The sequence below is a fragment of the Oncorhynchus mykiss genome, chromosome 13 (assembly GCF_013265735.2).
Source record: "Oncorhynchus mykiss isolate Arlee chromosome 13, USDA_OmykA_1.1, whole genome shotgun sequence".
NCBI classification, from domain to species: Eukaryota; Metazoa; Chordata; class Actinopteri; order Salmoniformes; family Salmonidae; genus Oncorhynchus; species Oncorhynchus mykiss.
In genome coordinates this window covers 71856763-71875000 of record NC_048577.1, presented here as the reverse complement: position 1 = coordinate 71875000, position 18238 = coordinate 71856763, and the positions used below count along the sequence as shown (strand labels likewise).

The window sequence follows — 18238 nt, the reverse complement described above, 5'->3', positions numbered from 1 at the left end:
TTTGGCCTTCCGGTGACATCGGGTGGTGTAGGTGTCATGGAGGGCACGTAGTGATGCTTTGGGCAGACCGCACCACCCTCTGGAGAGCCCTGCGGTTGCGGGCGGTGCAGTTGCCGTACCAAGCGGTGACAGGATGCTCTCAATTGTGCATCTGTAGAAGTTTGTGAGGGTTTTATGGGCCAGGCAAATTTCTTCAGCCTCTGATGAAGAGGCGCTGTTGTGCCTTCTTCACCACACTGTCAGTGTGGGTGGACCATTTCAAGTTGCCAGTGATGTGTACACTGAGGAACTTGAAGCTTTCCACCTTTTCCACTCTTCACGTCGATGTGGATAGGAGGGGGGGTGCTCCCTCTGCTGTTTCCTGAAGTCTATGATCATCCCCTTTGTTTTGTTGACGTTGAGTGAGAGGTTATTTTTCTGGCATCACACTCCCAGAGTCACCTCCTCCCTGTAAGCTGTCTCATCATTGTTGATAATCAGAAGTACTATTATTTAGTGTGTATCACACTGTGTGTGTGTGTGTGTGTGTGTGTGCCTGTGTGTGTGTCTGTGTGTGTGTGTGTGTGTGTGTGTGTGTGTGTGTGTGTGTAGTGTGTGTGTGTGTGTGTGTGTGTGTGTGTGTTACCTGAAAGCACGGTGAAAACAGCAGCGAAGGCGTTGAGTTTAAGTCCATCGATGACGTTGCTGGAATGAAACAGCTCCAGACACATGAGACTGAACCCAACCACCAACAGCATGATGTATAGTACCTCTGATACCACCGACAGCCACAGGACTCCTGGAACACACACACACACACACATAATGAAACAGCTCCAGACACATGAGACTGAACCCAACCACCAACAGCATGATGTATAGTACCTCTGATACCACCGACAGCCACAGGACTCCTGGAACACACACACATACACACACACACATGGGCACACACACACACACACACACACACACATACACACACACACACACACACACACACACACACACACATACACACACACACACACACACGGGCACACACACACACACACACACACACACATACACACACACACATGGGCACACACACATACACACACACACACACACACACGGGCACACACACATACACACACACACACACACGGGCACACACGCATTTTGAATTTAGCTTTTTTTGGGATCTTTTTTAAATTAAAATTAGTTTCTTCAAACTGCAGGATACGGAGGAAGTAGATTATATATTGTTTTCTTGGCTTTAGAACTTTATATTTGTGTATTAATGCAATTTATTTCAATTTACCTTCCTAACTTTAGTAGCCGCTAGTTAGCTAGCTTACCAGAGTGCAGTTTTCTCTGCCAGAGTCACTAACACTAACGACAATGTAGTGGATTTCACTGCCCACATTAGATAGACCCTTTACTCTGAATCATCACACCAACAGGCTTAATCATTTATTTACTGACTAACTAAATAATCACAGAAATGCATAAACAAATTAACAGTAGATATTGGTTACTAACAAAAGATAGGGAAGATTCCCTAGTGGGCCAATATGACGGCTTGGTGGACCAAGGGGAAATGGGTGTGGACTGAGACAAAGCGGGAAAGGAAAAAGAGACCACTACACAGTTGATAATTATATTAATTGAAATGCTAATTCTTTGCACATGAACGCTCACTCATTCGGGAATAACTGCAATCAATATATGTTTACGCCCAGGTGTCGTTGTGATCTCTGTTGTAATTGTCAGCCTGTCTGCTGGAGAGTTCACCTGAGTCTCTTTCTGTTTCCCTGAAGATCAAAGTCATTGATGGTTAGGATGGATACTTCAGAGTTCCATTCAGAAACGTTTTTCATAGAGTAGATGTTTCGGCGGTTGTCGGTAATCGCATCCCAGGTTGACATAATTTCGAGCTGCAGACTAGTAATTAGTATATAAGATTTGCTCTTATTCTGTAGGGATCGATAGTCTCAGAGTTGAACCATTTCCAGCCGTGTAGCCAATGCTCCACGTGGTATGGTTAGGAAATTGATAACGCTGTGGGTTTGCTTAGTCTTGGTACTCAAACCGATGCCACCTCAGTTTCCACCGAGGTACGCGTGGTCTGAAGAGGATTTCCTCAGGAGGGGGTTTTATTCCTAACAGTAGAAAAGGAGGTTATATGACATCAGATCATGTCTGTGCTCACGGGGGCGGGCCAATGACTTAGTTCAACTTTAGATGGAATACAATTCTCTCACATTAAATGTTTAAACATCACATCACATCATTTCACAAATAGTTTCATCTTTACTCATTCATTTTATACAACAATTAGATGCAAACACCATCATTGAGAAAAGTACACAATCAAGAGATATAGTTATGTGTGTTTCCTGTCCTCTCTGAGGTCACCAAATGAAACACACTCGTCATGCCCGTCCCTTAAGTGTCCACGGACCCCTCCCACCTTCTCACAAGTGGACCTTTTGTTTCATATTCCCATTTTGGGGATTTAGGAGTTTGGCCATGTGAAATCCTTTGTTCTCTCTAGGTGTCTCTTTCTGCATGGCCATGAGGAGAGAGTCTCCTCCAGGAATTTATGGCCTGAGATAATAGAACCTGGGTGTAGAACAGAGAGAGAGGGGGAAGCCACGATCTATACCCAGAAAGGGCCACGTCACGACAGCGTTTAGGAGGCACGATTACCTGCAGAGCATATGGACGTTTCTACTGTCTTCTCTGGGATGTCGAAATCAATTCAGAATGATTGTCATTTGCCCTCTCAATCCACCGGTGCATTTTCCTAGCTTTGGGATGAGAGTTGAATACATCTCTGATAGCTTGGGGACAGACCAGGATACATTTTTCCTGGCTTTGGGATGAGGGATGAATACATCTCTGATAGCTTGGGGACAGACCAGGATACATTTTTCCTAGCTTTGGGATGAGGGATGAATACATCTCTGATAGCTTGGGGACAGACCAGGATACATTTTTCCTGGCTTTGGGATGAGGGATGAATACATCTCTGATAGCTTGGGGACAGACCAGGATACCTTTTCCTAGCTTTGGGATGAGAGTTGATAGGCTGTACTGTGCTGCATCTCCCCGACCTCGTGAGGGGCGACAGGTATTCTAGAGGTTAGGACTCTAACAGAAAGGTTGAAAGATCAAATCCCCAAGCTGACAAGGTAAAAATCTGTCGTTCTGGCCCTGAACAGGCAGTTCACCCACTGTTCCCCGGTAGGCCGCTATTAAAAATAAGAATATGTTCTTAACTGACTTGCCTAGTTAAATGTAAAAAATTAAACACAGTGAATCAGATATATGATAACATGACTCTTCAGTCAGTATTTTAATGACAGGAACACAAGACATACATCACACATGACACCCTTTATCTCTCTACGTGGTGAACTACTTCTGACCAGGGTGGACCCTAGTCCATTTAGACTTTGACCAATACGGGTCAACAGTAGTGCACTATATGTGGAACAGGGCTCTATAGGGCTCTGGTCAAAGTAGTGCACTATATAGGGAACAGGGCTCTATAGGGCTCTGGTCAAAGTAGTGCACTATATAGGGAACAGGGCTATATAGAGGTCTGGTCAAAGTTGTGCACTCTATGGGGAACAGGGCTCTATAGGGGTCTGGTCAAAATAGTGCACTCTATAGGGAACAGGGTGCCATTTGGGAGACAACCAAGGAGACAGTAGAGAGAGGGCTCAGTCTGTCAATATACCCTAAGTAGCTGAGACACCTATAAAACATTTACTATCTCTGAATTCAATACACTAACAGGATAAACTGTGTGTGTGTGTGTGTGTGTGTGTGCGTGTGCATGTGCGTGTGTGTGTGTGACAAAGCTTTTTAAAGTAACCAATCCAAGAGAGTTAGTTCTGGGAATTGAATGTGAACGTATAAAGAAATCCTCTTCTTCTAGTATCATGAATAACTCAGGTGGCGTCTAGTTGTCAGGAAACAGGTGGCCATGTTTTAAAAATCATCCCAAACAACAACAGCCATGGGAGGAGAAAACAATGTCAGAGAAACATCAAAGTGAAGGAGACAGAACACACCAAACAGCTTGCTGATCCTAGACCAGATTCTATTTAAAACGGCTTGCTGATCCCAGACCAGATTCTATGTAAATCAGGTTGCTGATCCCAGACCAGATTCTATGTAAAACAGCTTGCTGATCCCAGACTAGATTCTATGTAAAACAGCTTGCTGATCCCAGACCAGATTCTATGTAAATCAGCTTGCTGATCCCAGACCAGATACTATGTAAAACAGCTTGCTGATCCCAGACCAGATTCTATGTAAAACAGCTTGCTGATCCCAGACCAGATTCTATGTAAATCAGCTTGCTGATCCCAGACCAGATACTATGTAAAACAGCTTGCTGATCCCAGACCAGATTCTATGTAAAACAGCTTGCTGATCCCAGACCAGATTCTATGTAAAACGGTTGCTGATCCCAGACCAGATTCTATGTAAAACGGCTTGTTGATCCCAGACCAGATTCTATGTAAAACAGCTTGCTGATCCCAGACCAGATTCTATGTAAAACAGCTTGCTGATCCCAGACCAGATTCTATGTAAAACAGCTTGCTGATCCCAGACCAGATTCTATGTAAAATGGCTTGCTGATCCCAGACCAGATTCTATGTAAATCAGCTTGCTGATCCCAGACCAGATTCTATGTAAATCAGCTTGCTGATCCCAGACCAGATGTAAACGGTGAGAGTTATTGATATTAAAAGAAGTAGCTAAATAACAAGGTACAAGGTAACAAGTTTACTCCCTATAGAGACCCATTAACTCTACTAGAAACCCCTCTCTACTAGGAACCCCTCTCTACTAGGAACCCCTCTCTACTAGGAACCCCTCTCTACTTGAAACCCCTCTCTACTAGGAACCCCTCTCTACTAGGAACCCCTCTCTACTAGGAACTCCTCTCTACTAGGAACCCCTCTCTACTAGGAACCCCTCTCTACTAGGAACCCCTCTCTACTGGGAACACCTCTCTACTAGGACACCCCTCTCTCTCTACCCCCCTCTCTACTAGGAACACCTCTCTACTAGGAACCCCTCTCTACTGGGAACCCCTCTCTACTAGGAACCCCTCTCTACTAGAAACCCCTCTCTACTAGGACGCCCCTCTCTAATAGGAACCCCTCTCTACTAGGACACCCCTCTCTACTAGGAACTCCTCTCTACTAGGAACCCCTCTCTATACTAGGAACTCCTCTCTACTAGGACGCCCCTCTCTACTAGGAACCCCTCTCTACTAGGAACCCCTCTCTACTAAAAACCCCTCTCTACTAGAAACCCCTCTCTACTAGGACGCCCCTCTCTACTGGGAACCCCTCTCTACTAGGAACTCCTCTCTACAAGGACGCCCCTCTCTACTAGGACACTCCTCTCTACTAGGAACCCCTCTCTACTAGGAACCCCTCTCTACTAGGAACCCCTCTCTACTAGGAAACCCTCTCTACTAGGTACCCCTCTCTACTAGGAACCCCTCTCTACTGGGAACCCCTCTCTACTAGGAACTCCTCTCTACAAGGACGCCCCTCTCTACTAGGACACTCCTCTCTACTAGGAACCCCTCTCTACTAGCAACCCCTCTCTACTAGGAACCCCTCTCTACTAGGAACCCCTCTCTACTAGGACACTCCTCTCTACTAGCAACCCCTCTCTACTAGGAACCCCTCTCTACTAGGACACTCCTCTTTACTAGCAACCCCTCTCTACTATGAACCCCTGTCTCCCTCTCTCCATAGTAAGGCTGTGTGTAACAGAGCTGAACAGGAAGAATTGTGTTGGTGTATCTCTGCACTCCTCCCTCCCTCCCTCTTTCTCTATTTATCTCTCTGTCGCTCTTCCTCCCTTCCACTCTCTCCTTCTCCCTCCTTCCCTCATTTCCGCTCTCTCTCTACCCCCCCACTCTCTATTTCCCTCCCTCCCTCTCACAGTGTAGAATAGAGATGACTTTAATGTGGGGATGAAAGCAGTATTAAACAGAGATGACCTTACCGTAGGTATGAAAGCAGTATTAATCAGAGATATTACTCACTAATGTTCAGTCTATGAACAAGAAAGTAGACGAGCTCAGGGCGAGGATCTCCTTCCAGAGAGACATCAGGGTCAGTAACATACTCTGTTTCAAAGGATCATGGCTCCCTCCGGATACACTGTCCCCATCCATTCAGCCAGCTGGGTTCTCAGTACATCGTGCAGACAGGAACAAACACCTCTCCGGGAAGAAGAAAGGTGGTGGTGTATGTTTCATGGTGTGATTGTCATAACGTAAAGAAACTTAAGTCTTTTTGTTCACCCGACCTAGAATATCTCCCAATCAAATGCCGACCGTATTACCTCCCAAGATAATTCTCTTTAGTTATAGTTACAGCCGTTGTAGTTACAGCAGATACCACGACGGCCCTTCAAGGAACTACACTGGACTTTATGCAAACTGGAAAAAACATATCCTGAGGCTGTATTTATTGTAGCTGGGGATTTTAACAAAGCAAATTTGAGGAAAACGCTACCGAAGTTCTATCAACACATTGAGTGTAGTTCTCGCGCTGGAAAAACACTGGATCACTGCTACTCCCTCTTCCAGGATACCTACAAGGCCCTCCCCCACCTTCCCTTTGGCAAATCAGATCACAACTCCATTTTGCTCCTCCCTTCCTATAGGCAGAAACTCAAACAGGAAGTACCCTGGCTACGGACTATTCAACACTGGTCTGACCAATCAGAATGCATGCTTCAAGATTGTTTTGATCACACGGACTGGGATATGTTCCGGGTTGCCTCTGAGAATAGCATGGACGTATACACGGACACAGTGAATGAGTTCATCAGGAAGTGCATAGGGGATGTTGTTCCCACTGTGACTATTAAAACCTAGCCAAACCAGAAACCGTGGATAGATGGCGGCATTTGCTCAAAACTGAAAGCGTGAACTACCGCATTTAACCATGGCAAGATGACTGAAAACAGTCCAGTTATCGGCTTCATAAGACAATCAAACAGGCTAAATGCAATTCAACGGCTCAGACATGAGACCTTTGTAATCAAAGGGAAAACCAGCCACTTCCTGGACACCGACTCCTTGTTCCCGGACAAACTGAACACTTTCTTTAAGGATAACAACGTGCCCCAACCCCTCCTTCTCTGTGGTCGATGTGAGTAAGACATTTAAGCGTGTTAACCCACGCAAGGCTGCCGGCCCAGATGGTATCCCTAGCTGCGTCCTCCGAGCATGCGCAGACGAGCTGGTTGGAGTGTTTACGGACATATTCAATCTCTCCCTATCCCAGTCTGCTGTCCCCACTTGCTTCAATATGTCCACCATTGTTCCTGTACCCAAGAAAGCAAAAGGTAACTGAACTAAATTACTATCTTCCTTAGCACTCACTTCTGTTATCATGGAGTACTTTGAGAGGCTAGTCAAGGATCATATCACCTCTACCTTACCTGACATCCTAGACCTACTTCAACTTGTTTACCGCCCCAATAGGTCCACAGACGATGCAATCGCCATCGTACTGCACACTGCCCTATCCCATCTGGACAAAAATGTTAGTCAATGCCACTCCGACATTGCTCGTCCTAATATTTATATATTTCTAAATTCCATTCTTTTACTTTTAGATTTGTGTATTGTTGTGAATTTTTAGAGACTACTGCACTGATGAAGCTAGGAACACAAGCATTTCACTTCACCAGCAAAAACATCTGCTAAATATGTGTATCTGACCAATAACATTTGATTTGATATAGACACACACACATTCTTGAAACACCTCTGACCTCTGAGTCTCTAGTGCAGGGTTCCCCAACTGGAGGCCAGCGGGCCAACACCTCTGAGTCTCTAGTGTTCCCCAACTGGGGGTCAGCGGGCCAACACCTCTGAGTCTCTAGTGTTCCCCAACTGGAGGACAGCAGGCCAACACCTCTGAGTCTCTAGTGTTCCCCAACTGGAGGACAGCGGGCCAACACCTCTGAGTCTCTAGTGTTCCCCAACTGGAGGACAGCGGGCCAACACCTCTGAGTCTCTAGTGTTCCCCAACTGGAGGACAGCGGGCCAACACCTCTGAGTCTCTAGTGTTCCCCAACTGGAGGACAGCAGGCCAACACCTCTGAGTCTCTAGGGTTCCCCAACTGGGTGCCAGTGGGCCAACACCTCTGAGTCTCTAGGGTTCCCCAACTGGAGGACAGCAGGCCAACACCTCTGAGTCTCTAGTGTTCCCCAACTGGGTGCCAGCGGGCCAACACCTCTGAGTCTCTAGGGTTCCCCAACTGGGTGCCAGCGGGCCAACACCTCTGAGTCTCTAGGGTTCCCCAACTGGGTGCCAGCGGGCCAATCTGGACCTCCAGTAAAATGACCCCCCCCCCCAATTTTTTAATTTTTTATTAATATTTTGTTAATTTAAAAAATATATATATCGGACCGGAGATGCAAAAACTCCCAAATGCAATGTCCCAAGAAGGAAGTTACCTCACCTAAATAATGCAAAAGTTACATTTTAACTTCATTCATGAGGAGAGAGGATGCAGGAGACGGTCAACTAATGAAGCAGGCAGCGGACCATTTAGTGGTGCTGAAACGTAAAGCTGGACCTGCAGCACAACCAATAGGAGGTGAACAGCGCCTGGTGCTGAAACGTAAAGCTGGACCTGCAGCACAACCAATAGGAGGTGAACAGCACCTGGTGCTGAAACGTAAAGCTGGACCTGCAGCACAACCAATAGGAGGTGAACAGCACCTGGTGCTGAAACGTAAAGATGCAACCGCAGAGCAACCAATAGGAGGTGAACAGCACCTGGTGCTGAAAAGTAAAGCTGCAACCGCAGAGCAACCAATAGGAGGTGAACAGCGCCTGGTGCTGAAACGTAAAGCTGGACCTGCAGCACAACCAATAGGAGGTGAACAGCACCTGGTGCTGAAACGTAAAGCTGGACCTGCAGCACAACCAATAGGAGGTGAACAGCGCCTGGTGCTGAAACGTAAAGATGCAACCGCAGAGCAACCAATAGGAGGTGAACAGCACCTGGTGCTGAAACGTAAAGCTGGACCTGCAGCACAACCAATAGGAGGTGAACAGCACCTGGTGCTGAAACGTAAAGATGGACCTGCAGCACAACCAATAGGAGGTGAACAGCACCTGGTGCTGAAACGTAAAGCTGGACCTGCAGCACAACCAATAGGAGGTGAACAGCACCTGGTGCTGAAACGTAAAGATGGACCTGCAGCACAACCAATAGGAGGTGAACAGCACCTGGTGCTGAAACGTAAAGCTGGACCTGCAGCACAACCAATAGGAGGTGAACAGCGCCTGGTGCTGAAAATATTGCTAACTTGTTATGCAAGTGTTGCCCAGCAACAGATGGAGAAAACCTACATCAGTAGAGTACGTAATTTCAACAATAATATTCATTTTTTTTTGACTTTACAAACAACAAGAGGGCTTAATTTGAGTCTACTTCTTCAGAGCGAAGGCCCATATATAATAACTTAACAGGCTGAGCTAGGCTATGTGGGGGCGAAGGCCCATATAAATAACTTAACTAGCTGAGCTACAACTCAAGCTTCACTCGCAGGCGTAAATCGATCCAAACATTGTCAGCACATAAAAGGCATGTTTCATTATTCCGTTGTATTCCGCTGAGCATGACACCCAAAACGCACACAAGGACTCGGCACTCCTGATCTCATCCCTGATTTGAATGATGATGTCTGGAATTCAATCATCTGTTTGAACTGGGGCCTCATCCAGCGAGGGTATCGCTTTCTTAGCAAGGGAGGAGAATTCTCCACCTGGACAGACTGTGAGATGGTCACGTACAGACGTCCTTGGGCAAGTTGGGCAGTCATGATGTAGTCTTCAGATCTGGTGGAGAAGTTGTCCCTCAGCCGCTTGATGATATCTTCCATCAGCTCTGTGACGATGCTGCGGCCTGGTCCCTCCACCTGTCATTTCTTCAGTGTGCTGAAGTCTTCCATCAGCTCTGTGACGATGCTGTGGCCTGGTCCCTCTGCCTGTCGTTTCTTCAGTGTGCTGAAGTCTTCCATCAGCTCTGTGACGATGCTGTGGCCTGGTCCCTCTGCCTGTCGTTTCTTCAGTGTGCTGAAGTCTTCCATCAGCTCTGTGACGATGCTGTGGCCTGGTCCCTCCCTCCGCCTGTCGTTTCTTCAGTGTGCTGAAGTCTTCCATCAGCTCTGTGACGATGCTGCGGCCTGGTCCCTCTGCCTGTCGTTTCTTCAGTGTCCTGAAGTCTTCCATCAGCTCTGTGACGATGCTGTGGCGTGCAGTGAACGCTTCAATTGTTCTGCGTCGGGCCTCTGGGGCGAGAAGGCAACTTTGAAAGTTCCATGCTTAGATTCATAACGACGTCTGAGGTTGAATTATTTTTGCAAACAGAGATATTTCCATTGCAAATAAGACACACTGGCTTGGCATTGTGAAAATATGGAAAGATGAATGCATATCTCTCTGTCTGTTAGGAGATAGTTGGTTAGATGAATGCATATCTCTCTGTCTGTTAGGAGATAGATGGTTAGATGAATGCATATCTCTCTGTCCGTTAGGAGATAGATGGTTAGATGAATGCATATCTCGCTGTCTGTTAGGAGATAGATGGTTAGATTAATGCATATCTCTCTGTCTGTTAGGAGATAGATGGTTAGATGAATGCATATCTCTCTGTCTGTTAGGAGATAGATGGTTAGATTAATGCATATCTCGCTGTCTGTTAGGAGATAGATGGTTAGATGAATGCATATCTCTCTGTCTGTTAGGAGATAGATGGTTAGATGAATGCATATCTCTCTGTCTGTTAGGAGATAGATGGTTAGATGAATGCATATCTCTCTGTCCGTTAGGAGATAGATGGTTAGATGAATGCATATCTCGCTGTCTGTTAGGAGATAGATGGTTAGATGAATGCATATCTCTCTGTCTGTTAGGAGATAGATGGTTAGATGAATGCATATCTCTCTGTCTGTTAGGAGATAGATGGTTAGATGAATGCATATCTCTCTGTCCGTTAGGAGATAGATGGTTAGATGAATGCATATCTCTCTGTCCGTTAGGAGATAGATGGTTAGATGAATGCATATCTCGCTGTCTGTTAGGAGATAGATGGTTAGATTAATGCATATCTCTCTGTCTGTTAGGAGATAGATGGTTAGATGAATGCATATCTCTCTGTCTGTTAGGAGATAGATGGTTAGATGAATGCATATCTCGCTGTCTGTTAGGAGATAGATGGTTAGATGAATGCATATCTCTCTGTCTGTTAGGAGATAGATGGTTAGATGAATGCATATCTCTCTGTCTGTTAGGAGATAGATGGTTAGATGAATGCATATCTCTCTGTCCGTTAGGAGATAGATGGTTAGATGAATGCATATCTCGCTGTCTGTTAGGAGATAGATGGTTAGATTAATGCATATCTCTCTGTCTGTTAGGAGATAGATGGTTAGATGAATGCATATCTCTCTGTCCGTTAGGAGATAGATGGTTAGATGAATGCATATCTCTCTGTCTGTTAGGAGATAGATGGTTAGATGAATGCATATCTCGCTGTCTGTTAGGAGATAGATGGTTAGATGAATGCATATCTCTCTGTCTGTTAGGAGATAGATGGTTAGATGAATGCATATCTCTCTGTCTGTTAGGAGATAGATGGTTAGATGAATGCATATCTCTCTGTCCGTTAGGAGATAGATGGTTAGATGAATGCATATCTCGCTGTCTGTTAGGAGATAGATGGTTAGATTAATGCATATCTCTCTGTCTGTTAGGAGATAGATGGTTAGATGAATGCATATCTCTCTGTCCGTTAGGAGATAGATGGTTAGATGAATGCATATCTCTCTGTCTGTTAGGAGATAGATGGTTAGATGAATGCATATCTCGCTGTCTGTTAGGAGATAGATGGTTAGATTAATGCATATCTCTCTGTCTGTTAGGAGATAGATGGTTAGATGAATGCATATCTCTCTGTCTGTTAGGAGATAGATGGTTAGATGAATGCATATCTCTCTGTCTGTTAGGAGATAGATGGTTAGATGAATGCATATCTCTCTGTCTGTTAGGAGATAGATGGTTAGATTAATGCATATCTCTCTGTACATTCCTCCCTTAAACTTCCAATTATCATTATCCAGCGTTCTTTTGATACTTTTTTCAGAGCTACATTTTCTCTTGTTATCAAGTTAATTGTTCTGAATTTTTTATTTTTTTTAAACATTTAAAAGGGTATTGTAGCCTACAGTAGGCTACATACACCTGTTTTTCCCCACCAATCAAAGCACAGAGAAATAGACAACAATAATAATTGAATAAAGGTACAGTGCCTTGCGAAAGTATTCGGCCCCCTTGAACTTTGCGACCTTTTGCCACATTTCAGGCTTCAAACATAAAGATATAAAACTGTATTTTTTTGTGAAGAATCAACAACAAGTGGGACACAATCATGAAGTGGAACGACATTTATTGGATATTTCAAACTTTTTTCTTGTGAAGAAGTTTAAAGCCGGATTTGGATACAAAAAGATTTCCCAAGCTTTAAACATACCAAGGAGCACTGTGCAAGCGATAATATTGAAATGGAAGGAGTATCAGACCACTGCAAATCTACCAAGACCTGTCCGTCCCTCTAAACTTTCAGCTCATACAAGGAGAAGACTGATCAGAGATGCAGCCAAGAGGCCCATGATCACTCTGGATGAACTGCAGAGATCTACAGCTGAGGTGGGAGACTCTGTCCATAGGACAACAATCAGTCATATATTGCACAAATCTGGCCTTTATGGAAGAGTGGCAAGAAGAAAGCCATTTCTTAAAGATATCCATAAAAAGTGTTGTTTAAAGTTTGCCACAAGCCACCTGGGAGACACACCAAACATGTGGAAGAAGGTGCTCTGGTCAGATGAAACCAAAATTGAACTTTTTGGCAACAATGCAAAATGTTATGTTTGGCGTAAAAGCAACACATCTCATCACCCTGAACACACCATCCCCACCGTCAAACATGGTGGTGGCAGCATCATGGTTTGGGCCTGCTTTTCTTCAGCAGGGACAGGGAAGATGGTTAAAATTGATGGGAAGATGGATGAAGCCAAATACAGGACCATTCTGGAATAAAACCTGATGGAGTCTGCAAAAGACCTGAGACTGGGACGGAGATTTGTCTTCCAACAAGACAATGATCCAAAACATAAAGCTAAATCTACAATGGAATGGATCAAAAATAAACATATCCAGGTGTTAGAATGGCCAAGTCAAAGTCCAGACCTGAATCCAATCGAGAATCTATGGAAAGAACTGAAAACTGCTGTTCACAAATGCTCTCCATCCAACCTCACTGAGCTCGAGCTGTTTTGCAAGGAGGAATGGAAAATGGGAAAAAAATTCAGTCTCTCGATGTGCAAAACTGATAGAGACATACCCCAAGCGACTTACAGCTGTAATCGCAGCAAAAGGTGGGGCTACAAAGTATTAACTTAAGGGGGCTGAATAATTTTGCACGCCCAATTTTTCAGTTTTAGATTTGTTAAAAAAGTTTGAAATATCCAATAAATGTCGTTCCACTTCATGATTGTGTCCCACTTGTTGTTGATTCTTCACAAAAAAATACAGTTTTGTATCTTTATGTTTGAAGCCTGAAATGTGGCAAAAGGTCGCAAAGTTCAAGGGGGCCGAATACTTTCGCATGGCACTTTATTGGTGATTTTATGAGCGTAATGAGATCGAAACCCCTATAGAAGGCCATTCAGTGGTGAGGCTGCTTCAGCCTGGTCCAGACCACCTTTAACCCCTATAGAAGGCCATTCAGTGGTCCAGCCCACCTTTAACCCCTATAGAAGGCCATTCAGTGGTCCAGCCCACCTTTAACCCCTATAGAAGGCCATTCAGTGGTCCAGCCCACCTTTAACCCCTATAGAAGACCATTCAGTGGTGAGGCTGCTTCAGCCTGGTCCAGACCACCTTTAACCCCTATAGAAGACCATTCAGTGGTCCAGCCCACCTTTAACCCCTATAGAAGGCCATTCAGTGGTCCAGCCCACCTTTAACCCCTATAGAAGACCATTCAGTGGTGAGGCTGCTTCAGCCTGGTCCAGACCACCTTTAACCCCTATAGAAGACCATTCAGTGGTCCAGCCCACCTTTAACCCCTATAGAAGACCATTCAGTGGTCCAGACCACCTTTAACCCCTATAGAAGACCATTCAGTGGTCCAGCCCACCTTTAACCCCTATAGAAGGCCATTCAGTGGTGAGGCTGCTTCAGTCTGGTGCAGACAAATTCCAGCACACGCACATACACCCTCACACACACATACACCCACATTATTCACCTCTCTCTGAAGCCGGAGCCAGATCAATGAAGCTACGACACTTCTCACCTGAGAGAAAGATAGAGACAGAGAGAGAGAGAGAGAGAAAGGGCGGGAGCGAGGGAGAGAGAGAGAGAGAGAGAGAGGGGGAGAGAGAGAGAGAGGGAGAGAGAGAGAGGGAGGGTGGGAGGGAGGGAGAGAGAGAGAGAGAGAGAGAGAGAGAGAGAGGGAGAGGGAGAGAGAGAGAGAGAGAGAGGGAGGGCGGGCGGGCGGGAGAGAGAGAGAGAGAGAGAGAGAGAAAGAGAGAGAGGGGGGGGGGGGTACAAGGGCTTTAATATCTGTTAACATAAAGAATTTAAACAAATTAAAACCTAAAACTGACCCGACCAACACTACACCTCTCTCTTAGGATTTTATTCTCCATAGACAACAGAGCCCAGGATGTGACTCTCCATAGACAACAGACCCCAGGATGTGACTCTCCATAGACAACAGACCCCAGGATGTGACTCTCCATAGACAGTACACAACACAGTAAAGAGTTTAAATATTAAAAGGCTAGGATTCTATCTGGATGTGTTTTGTCAGCTATGTACCATTTTAAAGGCAATGTTCCTGCTCTTCCCCGGAGCCCCGCATTCACAGTAAACGCTGCATGTGTCGACTCCATCTGGAGTTTATTTTAAATGGAGCGTAGCTGACAAAGCGCGTTGGAATTGAATCCCAGACCTTATTCTCCATAGACAACAGAACAGAGTAATTCCTTTTAAATGGCACGAAGCTGACAAAGCACAATGGGATTAAATCCCAGGCCTTATTCTCCCTTGACAAATCAACATAGTACATAATGAAAAGACTAAGCAAACACTTGTGGAGGACAAAGCCTAGGACAGATTGTTTTGGGGAGTCTGCCAGAAGAGTTTAAATTCAGAGTTTTAAAGAACTTTTTGAAGAAAGGGATATTGTTAACGACAAAGAGAGCAGTTGAAATTAAATCTGGATGAATGGGACTGGATGAACAACACTGAATTTCAGACTGGAAAAGTGTGTGTGAGAGAGAGAGAGAGAGAGAGAGAGAGAGAGAGAGAGAGAGAGAGAGAGAGAGAGAGAGAGAGAGAGAGAGAGAGAGAGAGAGAGAGAGAGAGAGAGAGAGAGAGAGAGAGAGAGAGAGAGAGAGAGAGAGAGAGAGAGAGAGAGAGAGAGAGAGAGAGAGAGAGAGAGAGAGAGAGAGAGAGAGAGAGAGAGAGAGAGAGAGAGAGAGAGAGAGAGAGAGAGAGAGAGAGAGAGAGAGAGAGAGAGAGAGAGAGAGAGAGAGAGAGAGAGAGAGAGAGAGAGAGAGAGAGAGAGAGAGAGAGAGAGAGAGAGAGAGAGAGAGAGAGAGAGAGAGCATTGTTGCATTGTTGCATCTCTCTCTCTCTCTCTCTCTCTCTCTCTCTCTCTCTCTCTCTCTCTCTCTCTCTCTCTCTCTGAGCTGATCCTGGACCTGTCTAAAGGTAACATCTAAAACTATAGTATCTTGTAAACACGTCTGGAAGTTAATCACTAATGGAATAGGTCGATGTAATGGACCGAGCTCGTTATGGGTTCATTAGTTAATTGATGGTCGTTATGGGTTCATTAGTTAATTGATGGTCGTTATGGGTTCATTAGTTAATTGATGGTCGTTATGGGTTCATTAGTTAATTGATGGTCGTTATGGGTTCATTAGTTAATTGATGGTCGTTATGGGTTCATTAGTTAATTGATGGTCGTTATGGAAGTTCATTAGTTAATTGATGGTCGTTATGGAAGTTCATTAGTTAATTGATGGTCGTTATGGAGGTTCATTAGTTAATTGATGGTCGTTATGGTCGTTACACACACACAGGGCCTGGCACAGTTACCATAAAACCACATAACCAACGGTTCGGGATGACGACCGTCGTGAAAATAAACAGCCATCACAGTTTTTGTGGAACGAACAGCTGACTGGAGACGGGATGGTAGGGAATTTGTGCTACTTCCTCTCCTCACTGATCTGATATTGACTACATTATCTAGCTACTTCCCTCTCCTCACTGATCTGATATTGACTACATTATCTAGCTACTTCCCTCTCCTCACTGATCTGGTATTGACTACATTATCTAGCTACTTCCCTCTCCTCACTGATCTGATATTGACTACATTATCTAGCTACTTCCTGTCCTCACTGATCTGATCTGATACTGACTACACTATCTAGCTACTTCCTGTCCTCACTGATCTGATATTGACTACATTATCTAGCTACTTCCTGTCCTCACTGATCTGATCTGATATTGACTACACTATCTAGCTACTTCCCTCTCCTCACTGATCTGATCTGATATTGACTACACTATCTAGCTACTTCCCTCTCCTCACTGATCTGATCTGATATTGACTACACTATCTAGCTACTTCCCTCTCCTCACTGATCTGATCTGATATTGACTACATTATCTAGCTACTTCCCTCTCCTCACTGATCTGATCTGATATTGACTACATTATCTAGCTACTTCCCTCTCCTCACTGATCTGATCTGATATTGACTACACTATCTAGCTACTTCCCTCTCCTCACTGATCTGATCTGATACTGACTACATTATCTAGCTACTTCCCTCTCCTCACTGATCTGATCTGATATTGACTACACTATCTAGCTACTTCCCTCTCCTCACTGATCTGATCTGATATTGACTACACTATCTAGCTACTTCTATCTCCCCACTGATCTGATATTGACTACATTATCTAGCTTCTTCTCTCTCCTCACTGATCTGATCTGATATTGACTACATTATCTAGCTACTTCTCTCTCCTCACTGATCTGATCTGATATTGACTACACTATCTAGCTACTTCTCTCTCCTCACTGATCTGATCTGATATTGACTACATTATCTAGCTACTTCCCTCTCCTCACTGATCTGATATTGACTACACTATCTAGCTACTTCCCCCTCCTCACTGATCTGATATTGACTACACTATCTAGCTACTTCCCCCTCCTCACTGATCTGATCTGATATTGACTACACTATCTAGCTACTTCCCTCTCCTCACTGATCTGATATTGACTACACTATCTAGCTACTTCCCCCTCCTCACTGATCTGATCTGATATTGACTACATTATCTAGCTACTTCTCTCTCCTCACTGATCTGATATTGACTACATTATCTAGCTACTTCCCTCTCCTCACTGATCTGATATTGACTACACTATCTAGCTACTTCCCCCTCCTCACTGATCTGATCTGATATTGACTACACTATCTAGCTACTTCCCTCTCCTCACTGATCTGATATTGACTACATTATCTAGCTACTTCCCTCTCCTCACTGATCTGATATTGACTACATTATCTAGCTACTTCCCTCTCCTCACTGATCTGATATTGACTACACTATCTAGCTACTTCCTCTCCTCACTGATCTGATCTGATATTGACTACACTATCTAGCTACTTCCCTCTCTTCTCCTCACTGATCTGATCTGATATTGACTACACTATCTAGCTACTTCCTGTCCTCACTGATCTGATATTGACTACATTATCTAGCTACTTCCCTCTCCTCACTGAACTGATATTGACTACATTATCTAGCTACTTCCTGTCCTCACTGATCTGATATTGACTACATTATCTAGCTACTTCCCTCTCCTCACTGATCTGATATTGACTACATTATCTAGCTACTTCCCTCTCCTCACTGATCTGATCTGATATTGACTACACTATGTAGCTACTCCCCTCTCCTCACTGATCTGATACTGACTACACTATCTAGCTACTTCCTGTCCTCACTGATCTGATATTGACTACACTATCTAGCTACTTCCCTCTCCTCACTGATCTGATATTGACTACATTATCTAGCTACTCCCCTCTCCTCACT

The 18238-nt window shown here is 44.7% G+C and overlaps 1 protein-coding gene across 1 annotated transcript in view; it reads right to left on the bottom strand.

The window, feature by feature from the left end:
* LOC118938376 (germ cell-specific gene 1-like protein) overlaps nt 1–18238 on the bottom strand; it is a 46071-nt gene that overhangs the window by 16083 nt on the left and 11750 nt on the right. The window contains exons 2-3 of the mRNA XM_036942102.1: nt 14353–14400; nt 626–778 (exon numbers count right to left, since the gene is read on the bottom strand). Of these exons, the coding sequence (XP_036797997.1) occupies nt 626–778; nt 14353–14400 (201 nt within the window). The remainder of the gene's footprint in view (nt 1–625; nt 779–14352; nt 14401–18238) is intronic.